Source organism: Peromyscus maniculatus, chromosome 2 (assembly GCF_049852395.1).
Source record: "Peromyscus maniculatus bairdii isolate BWxNUB_F1_BW_parent chromosome 2, HU_Pman_BW_mat_3.1, whole genome shotgun sequence".
In the NCBI taxonomy this organism is placed as follows: domain Eukaryota; kingdom Metazoa; phylum Chordata; class Mammalia; order Rodentia; family Cricetidae; genus Peromyscus; species Peromyscus maniculatus.
Genome location: NC_134853.1, coordinates 29,342,047 through 29,359,068, shown reverse-complemented (window position 1 = coordinate 29,359,068; position 17,022 = coordinate 29,342,047). Strand labels below are relative to the sequence as shown.

The following is a 17,022-nucleotide window of genomic DNA, read 5'->3' as shown; positions in this document are numbered from 1 at the left end:
TGTCCCTGGGACCAGCATGGAAGAAGGAAGAGAACTGACTCCCACGAGTTGTCCTCTGTCCTCCACACATTACATGTGTGCATGAATACACACACACACACACACACACACACACACACACACACACACACAATGTCATTTTAAAATTCTAATTTCAAGCCTCAGCAACACCCCTCCCCCACACCACACTAGCGCCCCGTCAGTCTCTTCAAGCAATACTCTCGTCTGTTCCTTTTGTCCTTGCTTCAGACAACAGTAAAGTGCATTAGTAATATTTTAGCTAGAATCACACTTACCTGTAAAACACCACCTTCTAAAGTTTGCCATTTGATAAAATTTCCTCTTATATCATAGGAAGCAGCAACAAAGTTCAGCTTTATGTTTTGGTTAAAGAAAAACAACAGTAAAATCATGTCAAATTCTCTATGGAGGGCATTTTTATTACATCTTGTCAATGTTAACACTATATTTGCTGAAAAATTAAATCAACTAAATTTATGTGAACGTAAATTAAGCCACCATCTCTACATCTAAACACGCTGTAAGACAGGACGGGGTTCGGCCGGAGCATTACTTGAGAGCCGAGAAGGGCACTAGCGGCAGGCACCTTCCTCTCAGTCTGTTAATGGGCTGAGTGCCCAGGGAGGTACAGTATCTCATCCTGGAAAGCTCAAACAGGCAGAGGTGGCAATTAGGAGCTGAGGGTGCTATGAAGCGCCGAGAGCCTCGGGCAGTTCTGTGAGCTGTCTTAAAAGGGAGGGCACTGACAGTGAGATGAGCCTGCGCTTGGTGAGGAGGCCTTTCTTCTCAGCCCTCCAAGTGCCACCACATCCACACAATCCAGTCACCAAAAGTAAGAGAGCCCAACGCTACACAATGCAGTTTCTATAGTGGCTAATATTTATACAGCTGAATACATAGTTTTAAAAATAATCTTGGATGTGAAGAAGTGTGACTAGTAACTGTCCCTTTGTCCTGACACTGGGGATTGAAGCCAGGACCTTGTGTATGTCAAATAAGCGCATCACCACTGAGCTGTATCCCAGCCAGTTAGTTACTTCTTATCTTAAAGTTAGTAGATCACATGTAGTTACCCCTCCAGTGATATGTAGACTTTTACCTGGTTTTGTCCTTTAAAACTGAAGTTTGTAGGAAGAGGGGTAGTACCAAGAATTTGAGGTGCCAATCCTGGCTGGTCTCCATAAAACAGCCAAGGAAGGTTCTGTCTCCTATGAACAACGAGACTTGTCTTAATAAAAGGAGGAAATAGCTCATGTGACTAACATTTGTGAAAATAACTGCACTGAGTCCATTTGAGAACATTCCATCAATCCAAACCTCCTTACCAGAAAGGGATAGAATGAGCACTGCTCAATCCGGCGGTACTTTCGAAGATATAATGGAACAGGCGACATGCATCAAATGTGGTAGAGTCGTAAGAGTTCATGTTCATCACACACATATTTCCAAGAGCTTGGCAAGATGTCAGGTTGGCATGAATCTACACAAGGAAGTGGAGCGACATTAGTAGTGTAAACAAATGTTGATAGAAAAATGATATAGACGATTAAGTAGATAATGAACTTTTAAACACTTTTATTTATGTGTCTGTGGACTTTGCCTTCATGTGTGTCTGCACCAGGTGCATGCCTCATGCCAGCAGAGCCGGAAGAGGGCTTCGGTTCCCCTGGGACTGAAGTCACAAAGAGTCGTGAGCCACCGTGTGGGTGCTCAGGACTGAACCTGGCTCCTTTGCAAGAGCAGCCAGGGCTCTGATTGCTAAGCTGTCTTCCCAACCCCAGAAAATAAACTCTTAACACATGAAGATGAATAATAAAAATATTTTAATTAAGAATCTTAGGAAAAATACTAGCATGAGTACCTGAAAGAAATACAAATATAGAGATTGATATTTTTTTCTTAAAAAAAACTATTAAATAGTTATATTTCAAGGAATATTGTGATTTATTCCATTTGAATTTATTCCACTTTGCTTGAGTAATTTGTTTTTATGAACAACAAAATCAAATCATTAGTTGAGTTTAACCTCTCGACTTCCTTTCCCAGTTTTCCCTATTTGGAAAATGCAACTCCACTTTGTTAGTGAAGTAGAAAGCTGGAGGAAGAACTTACCTTCCTGCTGCCCAGCCTGCGCATGCCCACCCACACCCGTGCTCTCTCTGAGATTACCCTAACGGGACTCTAAAGGATCTCCTTGCTGCTGCTGTTGCCCCAACACGTCTATTCTTCGTGCCACAGCAATACTTTCCAATCTGAAGTCAGATTACGGCCTCTGGTGTAGAAATCCTCTAGCTCTGCCCAGAGCCACTCACTACACTCTGGCTCCTCCTCACTTCCCCTGCGCAGGCTGCTCAGCCGCTCCTTCACTTCCAGCTTCTGAAGTGCCAGTGAGATAGAGTCAATTGGTGCCGTGATCTTCATTCCAGTGGCGGTCTCCTCTCAGAACACTCTTCTCCTGTGTATTTACATGGCGTACTAGCACTTCTTTGGGGCTTTGCTCAAATGTCACTCTCTAAGAGACGTAAGCTTTAGCACCCTAGATAGCACAGCATTGGCCAGGCATGCTGGTGCAGATTTCATCTCAGTACTCAGGAGGCAGAGATAGGTGGGTCTCTGTCAGTTTGAGCCAGCCTGGTCTACACAGTGAGTGAGTTTCAGACCAGCCAAGGCTTCATAATGAGAGCCTATCTTAAAAACAACAACAACAACAACAACAAAACAACTTAAAAAAAAAAAACACCAAAAAACAAACAAACAAAAAACTGAAAAGATACACTTTCTTTGTTCCTTATTCTGATTTATTGCCTTCATACACTATTAACGACCTGGCATTTATTTAGACCAAATGTAAAGAGGAATGATAAGTACATGTTGAGCACTTACTGAGGGAGTTTTTCAGTTTTCTGAATGTTAAAGCTGAGAAAGGCCTGGCACATACCATGTCACCCCTCGATACTTACTAAGTGACATTCAGTGCCTCCAGACAGTAAATTACAGCTGTGCTGGTCTGAATGAAGATCACCCCCTAGACTCATATGTTTGAGTACTTGGGCCCACTTGGTGGAACTGCTTGGGAAGGGTTAGGGGGTGTGGCACTGGGGTGCCCCTGCCATTCCCAGTGTTCTCTCTGCTCCTGCTGTGGATTAGGATGTGAGTCTCGGCTGTCCCTGCCACCATGCCTGCTCTGCCGTCAGGAACTCTAACCTTCTGAACTCTAGGTCCAATCAAATGCTTTCTTTTAGAAGTTGCCTTGGTCCTGGTGTTTTGTGACAGCAACTGAACAGTCACTAAGACGACCATCAAATGACCCTGGAGACAATCAGTATGTGTAAACTGTGTAATAGCTTATATACTCTATTTCAACCAATAGAAAGGCTTTATTCTTTTTATAGAATCTGACTAAAGAGATGTATCCACTGAGAAAACCTTTATCTAAGTAAAAAAAAATAATATTTATCAATGTGAAATTGATTTTGAAAATATTTAAACTTACCCAACATGCAGCTGCTGCTGCCTGCAAATACTTGGCAAACCACTCTGAGTTTAATGACATGCCCTATAAACAGAAAGATGAAGATAGGTTTAAATTCAAAGGAAGATTCCTTAATCCTATGTGTTAGGAAGGCATTAATACATATATTAACTGAGAAATGAACAATGATGGTTTCTTGTTATTAGAAAAACAATCTACTGGAATTTAAAAAAATGCTGATGAGTGTCTTCTACTACAATTAGAGCTGTGTGACAAAACAATGACACGTGACACAGGATGAGGTGACAGAATATGTCTACACTCCCAAATTACAAAAAGTGAAGTGGAAAAAGAAAAATAAGAGTGCCTGATTGAGTATGAATGGTTTGTATTTGCTGATTTAGGGTTATGGTAAGTGTATCAAATTGATGAGCGCTGAATTAGGAGAACCACTGCTACATGATGGGAAAGTTGGGCTCTACAGAGTAATATCTGACATTTCCAAAATGGTGCTTTGTAAACAACGAAGGACATCAGAATAACCCCACACCAAAAGGTACCTGATTTAACCAAAGGCAACCAGAACCACCAGGAGACCAGGACAGGCATGCATGGTTTTTGTTTTGTTATGTTTTATTGAGACAGGTTTCACAGAACCCAGATTGGTCTCAAACTCACTACATAGCCAACTGTGACCTTGAACTCCTGATCCTCCTGGCTCCACTTTTAAGTGGCATCACAGCCATCAAATACATTTAAAATACAATTACGAGGCACTGTTTTCATCTCTTTAATAAGCAAAGTTTTCTTTTTTAGGAAAAAGAATAAATGCATGGAGTGAGGTTGAAGAAAACACATACATGCAGTTATACTCACACACATATTCACACATGCACAGTTATACTCACACATATTCACACATGCACAGTTATACACACATTCACACATGCACAGTTATACACACACATATTCACACATGCACAGTTATACTCACACACATTCACACATGCACAGTTATACACACACATATTCACACATGGTCAGATATACTCACACACATATTCACACATGCACAGTTATACTCACACACACATATTCACACATGCACAGTTATACTCACACATATTCACACATGCACAGTTATACACACACATATTCACACATGGACAGTTATACTCACACACACATATTCACACATGCACAGTTATACTCACACACACATATTCACACATGCACAGTTATACTCACACACACATATTCACACATGCACAGTTATACTCACACACACATATTCACACATGGTCAGTTATACACACACACACACATTCACACATGGTCAGTTATACACACACATATTCACACATGGTCAGTTATACTCACACACACATTCACACATGCACAGTTATACTCACACACACATATTCACACATGCACAGTTATACACACACCTATTTACACATGCACAGTTATACTCACACACACACATATTCACACATGCACAGTTATACTCACACACACATATTCACACATACACAGTTATACTCACACACATATTCACACATGCAGTTATACACACACATATTCACACATGGACAGTTATACTCACACACATATATTCACACATACACAAATGTTCTTTATGGCAGACTATTAATGAATAAACATGGAAGGCTGTCAAAGGGAAAAATCACAAAAGGAGACTAGCTAGTACATTAAGAAAGAGCCAGTGTAGTGTAACCTTTGAAATTCTCCTCACACCATCTACAGCCATACCAGTCTGACTGGGCTTCATCTCAGAAGCTAAACTGGGTCGGGCCTAGACAGTCCTTGGATGGGAAAAGTTCTCCTCAAAAAAATCACTCATCAGCCGGGCAGTGGTGGCGCAAGCCTTCGATCCCAGCACTCAGGAGGCAAAGACAAGCAGATCTCTGTGATATCAAGGCCAACCTGGTCTACAAAGTGAGTTCCAGGACAGGCACCAAAACTACTGAGAAACCATGTTTCAAAAAAACAAACAAACAAACAACAGCAAAAAGCACTCTTCAATTACAAAGGAAACGGTGAGTTTAATGTACTCATGATAACTTCATGGCAGGTGTTCAAAATCAACGATCAGGATGGGAGAGGTAGACAGACTCCGTATCCTCTCTGACATGACGTCAAGTACTGAGTTGAGCACACTATTTGTTTCTTTACTGGCTTTCTAGCAAGCATACATTGAATGTGATGAAAGACAGGACAGACACAGGCTGGGATTGTCCCACAGATGGTAAGCCTTGGAACCTGAACTGTCAACTTCATGAAAGACTGCGAAAGACTGAGGACTTATCTCATAGTGGAAAATATAAGAGGATATAACCTCTAAAAGCCTGGCAATTTCAGGGAAAAAAAAGACATTGCTGTGACTTCTTGAAAAAATTATACTCCATGCTCCCTCCCCCTTCTGCCCCCCCACCCGAGACAGGGTTTCTCTGTGTAGGCCTGGCTATCCTGGAACTCACTCTGTAGACCAGGCTAGCCTCAGACTCAAAGAGATCCACCTGCTTCTGTCTCCTGAGAGCTGGGATTAAAGGTGTATGCCACCACCTCCCAGCAATTTTAGTTTTAATTAGGTGAAAAAGTAAATACATGTAAATTAACAGGAGGAGCTAAAGTACAGAAGGGAGGGCCCTTTTAAAATATAGTGCTGGGCTGTCAGACTCGTGGCTTTAGCTATTTGTATTTAAAGTGATTTACACATAAAGATTTCTCAGTTTGTCTGAAATTAATCAGAGGAAGAAACGCAGGACAACTTTTCTAAACCAAGCAAGCAAAAAAAAGAACCAAAAATACTCACAAGCTCTCCATAACGTGCTGTGGAAATTACACGTTGATGAAAATTCCCTGTGTTGCTGAAACATAATCCACCTGCCTTCACAAATTAATAAGAGAAAAATATCTAATTATAGAAAGGTTTATCTATTGAATAAAGTATCTACTGGTACATACTTCACCCCCTTGATTGTCCTTACTAAAACGTGAGGCTCTGAACATGCACAAGACCTGCTGGTGTTCACAAACGTTGGTTCACAGCGCACACACCTGGTCAATATAATAAAAATCATGTTTAAAATGTTGATGAGTGACACCGAGCCCAATGTAACTGAGACCTTCTCTCCCCTAATGACACATCAGAGCACAGTAAGTCAACTAAGTAATTAATTATATAAGCTTAAAACACTAGCCGGGCTTTGAAGAGTTTTACATCATTATTATAAGGTAAAGTATAAACGAAACTGGCTAATCATAGAGGACCATTTTCTTAACTACATACATGAATGTATAGCATGAGTAACATTAAATAGCAAAGATTATAGAATCATTAACAGAGCCCATCAAACTCATATAAATGGCACTAATCAATTTGCACATGTAGGCATATCAAACACACCTTTTCAGTGTGAGCTGAGAACACATGCGTGTTTAGCATTTCACTGAACCTGCAGGAACACTAGTCTATCATTTCTATTGTTTTCAACTAAGGAAAGAGGTGGCGAGAGTGGTGTGGACTAGTGGGGACTGAGATGGGCTCACATGGACATCAACTACCTAGGAGACAGACAGGTTAAGAAGCAGGCTACAGCACAGCATGAAACTCAGAGCAGGCTGGGGGAGCATTAGAGGGGAATCTTATAAATCAGTCCGCCTGGGAGCTCCAGTCAGTCTGAGAGAGGAAATAACTTGCTGCCCAGTTTCACAAGGAGATCTGTTACCTTCTACAATAAACTTAAGAAAAAAAGAGAAAAACAGTGCCAAGAGGTAAGTTATCAACACACACTTCTGAAAATGCTGGACTAGGTATAATATGTTTACACTAGAGGAATGTATAGAGAAAGGGATGTGCTTATGAATTTATGTGCATGTGGTAAATGCACACATAAAAAGGGAACAGAAGCAATACAAAATTGGGCCACAAATCAGTGTACTTGAATTATGACAACATTTATTAATATGCCCTTGTGCTGGACTGAATGAGAATGGCCCCCATAGGCTCATATATTTGAATGATTAGTCATCAGGGAGTGGAAGTGTTTGGGAAGGATTAGAAGGTGTGGCCATATTGGAGGAGGTGTGTCACTGGGATGGGCTTTTAGGTTTCAAAACCCCAGGCCAGGCCCAGTCTCTCTTTTTGCCTTTTGCCTGAAGACCAGCATATAAGGCTTTCAGCTCTTACTCCAGTGTATGCTTTGTCTGCTTCCCACAATGATGATCATGGACTAAGCCTCTAAAACTATAAGCAAGCCCCTAATTAAATGCTTTTTTTTATAAAAGTTATCATGGTCACAGTGCCTCTTCACAGCAAAACAACATTAAGCAAGACACCCTTCTACATAACACTGTAATATAAAATGGTTTTCGAACCAAACTTTATACATACTATTCTATAGCTTAAGTACAAGTTTACTACAGCACTATGCTAAGACTTTTGCATATTTATTTTGAGGCAGGACAGCTTCTGAAACCTATGAAGTGAAGAGTATATTTCCATTCTAAATCCAAGGGATTGTGACTACCTAGTCACACTAGTAGAAGGCTAATTGAAGACTTCTGAGTCTCAGCTCCTTTAATGTCTATTCACATACTTTTTTGAGATATACAGCTAGAACATAAAAACAGGATGCTGTTAAGGAAGTCAGGTTTTAGTATACCACTTACCTGGTTCCTAACACATTGGCTTTTGTAAATGAGTTTTCTTTTTCATCACAAAGCTCACAAGTAGCTTGGGATAACAAAGACCCACTGACATTTCTTTCCACTGTATAAAACACAAGAAAAATGATGAATATCATATGATATACTCTGAGATATTTACATAAATGTGTAATTATTAGTATTATAATAATTCTCAAAGCAACATCATTTGCTTGAAAGGCATATCAAGCATGTATATATGAAGTATACAAGGAAAATCTTCCCCACTCCAACTGAAAACATACAGAAACCAGTTTTCTAAGTGATTATAACAGTAAATCAACATTTTTCCTAAACAAAATTTCTTAACGTCTTTCCTGTCACACTGGGATGAGGAAACATATAATCTTCATAGATTGCTGGCCAGTTTCCATAAATGGGAGGACTTTTAATAACCTCCAACTCATATACCCCAGCACTAGACTTGATTTTTAGACGCAAAACCTACAGAAGCACTTACACCAGCACAAAACAGTCTTCACCAGATGGTTATTGTATTTGGTTATATGGGATTGTATTTGGTTATATGGTATTTGGTAGAGCAGAACCAAAATGTCCAAAATAGCAGAAGGGTGATATACCTATGATTAGCTTTTTTCAAGATATAATAGAGTTAGCCTCTGAATTCTGTGATTTTTTACTATTTAAAAAATTGTAAGCCACAGGCAAAGTGGCACATGCCTATCATCCCAGCACTTGGGAAGTAGAGGCAGGGGCATCAGAAATTCAGGACATCTGTGACTACACAGTGAGTCTGCCAACCTGGTCTACATGAGACCCTGCCTCAAAACAAACAAGATACTATACATCCCACTTGTAGGGAGAAGGGAGGATTTACAAGGGTGCAAAGAGATAAAAGAGGGTGGAGGCTGAGTATAATTATAATTAGAATACGTTATATACATGTACAAAATTGTCCAATCAACAAATTTAATTAATAAAAAGTAAAAACATTATATATCTTACTCAATAATTTGTAGGATGATCCTTATATTTACTGAATAATTTGGACCTCTAAATGCTGTCCACATTATGAAAATTTCTTTAGTTTGCAGTTAGGTTCTAGGTACTCTGTGTAGGTGGGTAGGTGTGACTATGCATGGGTGTGTGGAGACCAAACGTCAAATGGCTTTCCTTTATAATGTTCTGCCTATTGTTTCAGACAAAGTCTTTTGCCAAATCTGGAGCTCACACTTTAGGTAGATTGGCTAGCCATTAAGTTTCTGGGATCCAGGTTGTTACACACACACACACACACACACACACACACACACACACACACGCACACACACACCACTCCTGCTGGCATTATAGATGTGTGTACACATCTGGCTTTCACATGGGTTCTGGGGATGTAAGCTCAGGTCCACATGTTTGTCCTCAAGTACTTAAATTAACCCACTCAGCCATCTCTTCAGCCTTGGATTTGGGGACTTTTATTTTATGACATCTACATGTCTTATGTAATCAAATTTATCAATTTCCCCATCTTTGGCTTTAGAGTTGTTTTTCTATACTTAGAAAGATTTACATACAAAGAATGTAAGTTTGTCTTTATTTTAAGAATTTTCATGTTTTACAGTAAATATTTAAATATTGGATTTACTTGGAATTTAAAGATTGAGGTAGAAACCCAATTCAAAGTTTTCTTAACACCATTAACCAGTTAATCAGTCTCATCCTTACTGATAATGCCAGTTCTTCATACCAAATGGTTGGTGCATAACAAATGATTGGACTCATTTTAATTCTGTCTTAAGTTCCACACATGCTGCTGTTGAAAGCAAAAAACATACAAAATATCTGACAGTATAGTTTCCTCTTTCAGAATTCTCATGTATTTTGTATATAAACTTGAGGATCTGTGTATCGTCTGGGACAAATAAATCCTGGTAGATTTTATTATTAATATCATTCTTTAATATACAGCCTGGTAGGACAGATGATAGATTTTCTATTTAATCTTCTCCACCAAATACGAAGAGTGTATTTTCATTACTAAGGCTTGCTTTGGGCACTCCCTCTCAAGCTGCATGACGTTCATCTGACCTCAGTCTTTCTTTCCTTTATCTGTTTTTGATGCTGGCCAGAGCCCATGGCTGACCTGGAGTCAGCTCAACTCAGCAGCATGGCGCGTATGGCTTTCCCCTTCCTTCCTCAAGCCTCCTCCTCTGGGCAGCAGCCAAGATTTACAGATTTGCAGCTTACCTGCCCTGAGGTGTTTTCCTTTCAAACTCTAATGAAAATTGTCTTAGCTTAAAAAAAAAAAGGCCTTCTTTCAAAGCTCATTTACATATATCTTCAATTAATTTATCTTGTACATTTCTTCTAAAGTTTGATTCATTCTTTATTTTCTTACATCACATTTTCTAATGACTTCTTTTTTTTATATAGAATATAACTTTTGAATATTAATTTTGCAACTTAAACTCTGGGTTTATAGGAATTTTTAATGATTTCCTTGGGTTTTCCAAACATACAATGACTTTATATTCAAGTAATGACTTAAAAAAAATCTTTTCTTTCCTAAGAATACTTTTGACTTTACTTGAGTCCAAGAGTTTCTATCCTTTTCCAGGTACTGACATTAGCGAACATGCTTACTTCTTTTCCCTCTCAGGAAGGAGTGTCATGTCTGGTGGTGCACACCTTTAAACCTAGTCCTTGGGAGGCAGAAGCAGGAAGATCTCTGTGAGTCCAAGGCCAGCTGGATCTACAAAACAAGTTCCAGGACAGCCAGGGCTATCTAGATTCCCTGTCTCAAAGGAAAGAAAAAAAAGCCAGCAAGATGGTTTGGAGTACTATCTGAGGCCCACACAGTGGAAGGAGAGAACTGACTTCTGCAAGGTGTCCCCTCAACTCAAGACAAGCACGCACTACGCAGGTGCACATCTAAGGGCTTATGTGCACATGCACACACATAAATAAATAAGTGTAATTTTAAAAATTAAAAAGAATCATATTGACTTTGGAGTTGAGATATGTATATTTTATGTATGTTTTATTAAGGAAATACCCATCTAATGTTGAATTGGGAAGAATTCTTAAAAATTTCTTCTCAATGTCTGCTGTGTTAAGCATCATGAAATTTTGTGCTACAATAATTTTTTACACAACTACAAAGCATTTAAGTTGATGTCCTTTACAAAATAAACAAAAATAAATATTCATCACTACTATTTTGTAAATACTGTTCTTACCTAATATATGACCAGTAGGGCAGTGGCATTTTCCTTCAGCAGTAAAGCCACTAGGGCAAGAAATACAGTCCCAGCCATCTTTGGTAACGCCTTTCTAAAGTTAAAAAAAAGAATAGATTTTCTTCTTAATTAACTTCCTTTTAAATTGATCATATAAATTCAAAATTAATTGTCAGCTTTGCATTCACAAATATAAAATACAACAAAACTCAAGAGAATTTAATAAATAAAAAGCCAGTTATCAGTTTACTGTTATCTGTTCCACAATATTCTAATGTTTAAAAGTTCAAGTTCATTGGCCTTTAAAATCTAAGTTACGATTCCAATGATACAGTTATTAATTTGATTCAAGAGAATTCAATAGAATACTTATCTAGTAAAGTGGACTAGCAAAGGTTTTAAAGTTTGATATCATGAAGATTTGACCTTCTCATATCACATGGTTTAGGACAAACCAGGAATAAGTCATTAAAAATATAGTCTCGGAAAAAAAAAAAAATACAGTTATGACTGAAATCCATAGAGACTAATGCTAAAATCAAAATAATGACACCAATTAGACTTTGTTGAAGAGACTGGACTTATTCACAAATGTTTCTACATTTGGCCTGCTTGTTTAACACTAAAAACTACAATAGTGCCAGGCAGTGGTGGCGCACGCCTTTAATCCCAGCACTTGGGAGGCAGAGGCAGGCGGATCTCTGTGAGTTCGAGGCCAGCCTGGGCTACCAAGTGAGTTCCAGGAAAGGCGCAAAGCTACACAGAGAAACCCTGTCTCGAAAAACCAAAAAAAAAAAAAAAACTACAATAGCATCATTAATATTACTGGAAAATAAACTTGCCCCGAAACTATATTCTATCCACGGCTCTCATCATCAGTCATTCAGCTATGACTAGAACTTCCAAAATATGGACTAAATATAAATATGGCAACCGGATCTACAGGATGAGTAGTTCAGAGGATAACTGCTAATGATAATGGATTCTCAGACTAATAGAATAAGACACATTACAATAAAACTCAGAACTATTAAAAAGACTCCCAATTAGCTAAACTGATTGGAAAGGAAAATATATTTCTATTAATTGAAAAATAGCCTATGAAGCACCTAATTGATTAAATTTCCCCAAATCAGTACATAATGAAGAGACTAACCAAACTGCAAAACATATTTGAATTTTTATTGATGCAACTGGCATTGCATAAACTTATTGCACTTTGCATAGCATTATGAATATCAATCATCATGTGAGACTCCTGACACCATAGGTCTAAGCCATCTATATCACAGATCCACCCTGAATTGCTCTATGTATGTAATGCTCACCTTCTCTTCTTTCTATCCGAGTTACTCTATGAGGAAAACAGAAACAATTTTCACAGCTTGGTACTTTGGGATATCTGACTCAAACACTTTCATAACAAAATGAATTTCTGCTTTTTCCCTGAAGTTTTCATGTAGTTTTATTGATCTCTCAAATGTGCAATAATAAAGTTAGCTTAATAACTTTAAAGTTGTGGAGAAATGGGAAAGATTATACTGAAGTTTAAGAGAGAAAGACATGTATTACTTTTTTCCCAAAAGTTATTTTAAACTAAGTTTTTCATACCATGTTTTCTGGACACTTTTTACAAATAATGGAAGGTCCTCCATTATTAGAGATCATACGATATCCTGGTAGACATACACATGAAGTTCCTGAAAGGGAAAAAAGCCAATTTTGTCCTTAGAAAATAAAATTTCAAGACAAGGAAACTTAACAGTTCTTAAGATCTTGAAGCTGGGAAGGGTGGTGTATGTCTGTGACCCCAACACCTGAGAGGAAGAGGCAGGAAGATCAGGCAGGAGTTCAAGGTTATCCTCATTACACAGAGAGTGGGAGGCCAGTCTGGGCATCATGTGTGTGTGCACGTGTGTGTGCATGTGTGTGCAGTGTGTGTGCACGCGTGTGCGTGTGTGTGCACACGTGTGCGTGTGTGCGTGAGTGGGAACACTGAGTGGGTCACTAAACTTTAGACCTTGGTTTCTTACTTAGGAAAATGGAGAAAATAACACTACCTAACTAATAGCGTCAAGACTTAGAAATACCTCTGGTATTATGTTGCTATTTAAATTGTAATTATTATGAAACTATGAAAACTATTTTCTTGTCACTAAATTATACATGTGTGTTTAATGAATTTTGTCAATATCTTATTGGAAAATTATTTTCACCCAGTTACTCTTTGTTGAGAAAGACAATAAATAGTGTATGGTATTTGCTACTGAACTTGCTGGATAATTAAGCTCTAAGGTCCCTAAGCAGAAACAGCACCCATAGGAGTCTATGTACAACACACACACACACACACACACACACACACACACACACACCTTTCTTCATAACCATGGAACAAATACAATGTAGAACACGTTTTCTCTCACACTTCCTCTCCAGACACCCAGCTCTGCACTGCTCAATGACTGAATTGAGATCTAAAGATGACAGTTAGCCAAATTGAGATTCAAAGCTTTTAGACTTTAGTAAACAGAAAAAAAAAAAAAAAAAAAAAAAAACTTATTCTGAGTAGTTTCCGTGAGAACTAGACAAACTGATGCAATTTAGGAGAAAGATTAACCTAAGTCTAAAAAGAAATTAGGTGGAAACAGTAACAATCAACAATAAAAGGGATAGGTCCTAAGGAAACCTGTGATCAATTCACAGATGGAGAGGGAAAAAGAGACAAGAGCTCTCTTAACTTCCAGTGTACACCATACAAATATCACAAAATCTGGGTTTCAATTTCCTCATGAGTACAGTGTACAGAATCTGATCATAGTTAAGGTCGCCTACAACTCTCAATTTCTTAAATTTGGGAGTAGGGTCACAAGAGAAATTCACATTTCCCCTCTTTCTTTCCTGTCGGGGTCCTCTTGACTATTTCTACCCTACTTTTGTTAGAAGGCTTTCCAGGTACTATCCTAAGGATTCCATTCCAGGGACTGAGCCCTGGAAATGAGTTCCTGGTTAAGGTGGAGTGGTGGGACCAGAGTTCCCGATCTTATTAGTGGGCCAGTGCAATCCTCCCAGAAACCCTTTTCTTAGGCATGGCAGCTGTGAGTTTTCGGAAATACTATTGTGTCAAGAGTGTGTCTTTTTGGTCAGGGTCCATCCATCCCAAACGGCCTCACCTAGGCTATCCCGCCTCTGGTTGGCGCCACAGGGCTCACAGGAGAGCGCGGAGATGTCGAAGTACTGATTGAGGCCGCACGCCTCCGGCCGCCGGAAAGGGAAGGAGAAGACCTGGGCCCATGAGACTTCGCAGAGGACCAAGAGAAGGAACGCGATGCCAGCCGGGAGCGGAGAGCTAGATTTGACCGCCATGGCCGCTGCAGGCCCAGCACGCGTCACCATGGTACCCGCTCCCGGGTACGCAGGCGCCGGCTCCCCAGCAGCCTCCGCGGTGACGCTAGGGAGTCCGCTGAGCTGATTGGACAACTGGGTTCAGGAACGCTCTTTGCCCCGCCTGGTTGCTAGGTTACCACGCACGCGGGAAAAGATGGGTTAGGCACAGACTAAAGTAGGGGCGGCTATTTCAAATGTCTTTTTAATGTATTTAATTAATAAGGCATTAATTAAATGTAATAATAGTGTAAACCTGTATTTAAAATGTATTCTGGGACACAGTTAATTTAGGGTGTCAGGAAAAAATACTACAGCAACAAAAAATATCCAGTTACAACACTTAGTATTATTTCATGAAGGTAACACACACACACACACATACACACACACACACACACACACACACACACACACACACACACACACACACACACACGAGTTTATCCAGGCAATATAATTTTTCACAACAGAGGAGATATAGTTCTAATTAAAAAAAAAAAATCCCACCAAGGTAGTAGTTGTTTCAGGTCCTGGGCTTGATCTTCAGCAAAATCCCCTTTGATTTTATATGCAACACCAGACTATCTTTATGACAAAAGTCTGGAGGAAACCCTTGCCGACTAGACCCTGTTTTTCTACTTTCCCTGTTTTGTACACAGAGTACCATTCATATAAATCTCATCTCACTTGTTTTAAAAATCAAATTTACACATACCTGTGTCTTTCAAAGTAGACTGTTAGCTCAAAGATATTTTGGCATTACATTCATAGCTAATTTATGGGTCCCAAGACAAAAATGTTTTTTGATATTTAAAGCTCAATTCTATTTTGCTGTACTTTTTGCTAGACTGTTGTTTTTTTATCCTTTTCTCCCTAATAAAATCATTTGGCATATTTTTTTCTTTTAAATCAGTAGTAGCTTGCCCTGCTTTTTGTTTTCTCAGAAAAGGTAAAGTTTTGTTTAAAAAAAAAAAAAAGGTGTTCTGCCCCTAGAAAGGAATGGATAGATATATTCTCAGTGCCTGTGGGAAATGCATGTAAGGAAGTTAGATAACTCTTAAGTTACCATTGTGTCTTTCTCAAAAGACTAACATTGATCTGGTTTCTAGAATGTCTGACAAAAGAATTGTATACTCTTAAGGGGTTCCCCAAAGAGAAAAATCTTTTTAAAAAAAGCTTTTGAGACATTATTTTATTGAGCTGGAAATAACTTATTTGGATACACTTAAAAGCATGTGGTCACATAAATGTTAAGAATAAGAAGGGGGGTTAGAATGGTTGGAATTAATGTGTGAAAACTTGCCATGGGTGCATTTTGACTCTAGTTTTCCTTGATAAGGTGTGTACTTGTTACTGGTCTCTGGAGGTGATTAAAGCCATGATATGTACTTCCTGTCCACTGTGTAAATTAAAATGATAGAGTTTCTCTTCATGATGGACCCACACTTTACACTGTGCCAGGCACTTGGCAACTTTAGTCTTAAGTTTTCATAACAACTTTTGGAGGAAGTACATCCGAATTTTAATAAAAGTGGAAATGAGAATATAAAAAATGTTAGATGCTGACAGAACTAAAATTTGTCTTTATTTTGTCATTCCAAAACTTGTTATCTTTGCATTGAGTGGCTGCTACATGAATAGATATTCAGAAAAAGAGGGCTCCTTTACACGCATCATGTCTAGCTAATAGTGAAGCTAAGTTATATACCAACTACAACAGAATTACAACTTTCCAACACCTTTGGGCACTGAACTTAACAAAAATTCTAAGAAATAGTTTATCTGTAGCACAAGAACTTGACATAGACGAACACAATTATCTTCAAAATAACTGTAGATACTGTAGGCTTACCAGGCATTAAGAAAGTTAGGAAAAAATGTAAACTAAAACCATTAAGTATAAATTTGAGATTGTATCATTTGGATTATTTTTGTTGCAAGTAATCAAAGACCATGCAGCTTAAGCCAATTCATAATGGTTTAAGTGAAAAAAGCCTTAAGTCTGAAGCTATGTGGTTGCTGATGTTTGTTTAGTGTGCTGGGTCATCCCTCTTAATTGTAGGGGGTTGCCATATGCCAGACATCAAGTTTCAACTTTAAGATCTGAATAAAAAAAGGAGCTGAACAGCAGGTATTTCCTGCCCCTTTAATCAAGCACACTAATACTTGCTCATATCTTCCGCTAAATTCCTAACATGCATATATCCTTTC

General features: G+C 38.7%; 1 protein-coding gene across 1 annotated transcript in view; it reads right to left on the bottom strand.

Moving 5' to 3' along the window:
• Tmem67 (transmembrane protein 67) overlaps positions 1-14,880 on the bottom strand; it is a 41,741-nt gene extending 26,861 nt beyond the window's left edge. The window contains exons 1-10 of the mRNA XM_042270836.2: positions 14,598-14,880; positions 13,036-13,124; positions 11,425-11,518; positions 8,189-8,288; positions 6,505-6,574; positions 6,330-6,404; positions 3,515-3,577; positions 1,347-1,501; positions 1,121-1,229; positions 297-374 (exon numbers count right to left, since the gene is read on the bottom strand). Coding sequence (XP_042126770.1) covers positions 297-374; positions 1,121-1,229; positions 1,347-1,501; positions 3,515-3,577; positions 6,330-6,404; positions 6,505-6,574; positions 8,189-8,288; positions 11,425-11,518; positions 13,036-13,124; positions 14,598-14,820 — 1,056 coding nt within the window. The 5' untranslated portion in view covers positions 14,821-14,880. The remainder of the gene's footprint in view (positions 1-296; positions 375-1,120; positions 1,230-1,346; positions 1,502-3,514; positions 3,578-6,329; positions 6,405-6,504; positions 6,575-8,188; positions 8,289-11,424; positions 11,519-13,035; positions 13,125-14,597) is intronic.
• Between the last annotated feature and the right edge of the window lie 2,142 nt (positions 14,881-17,022).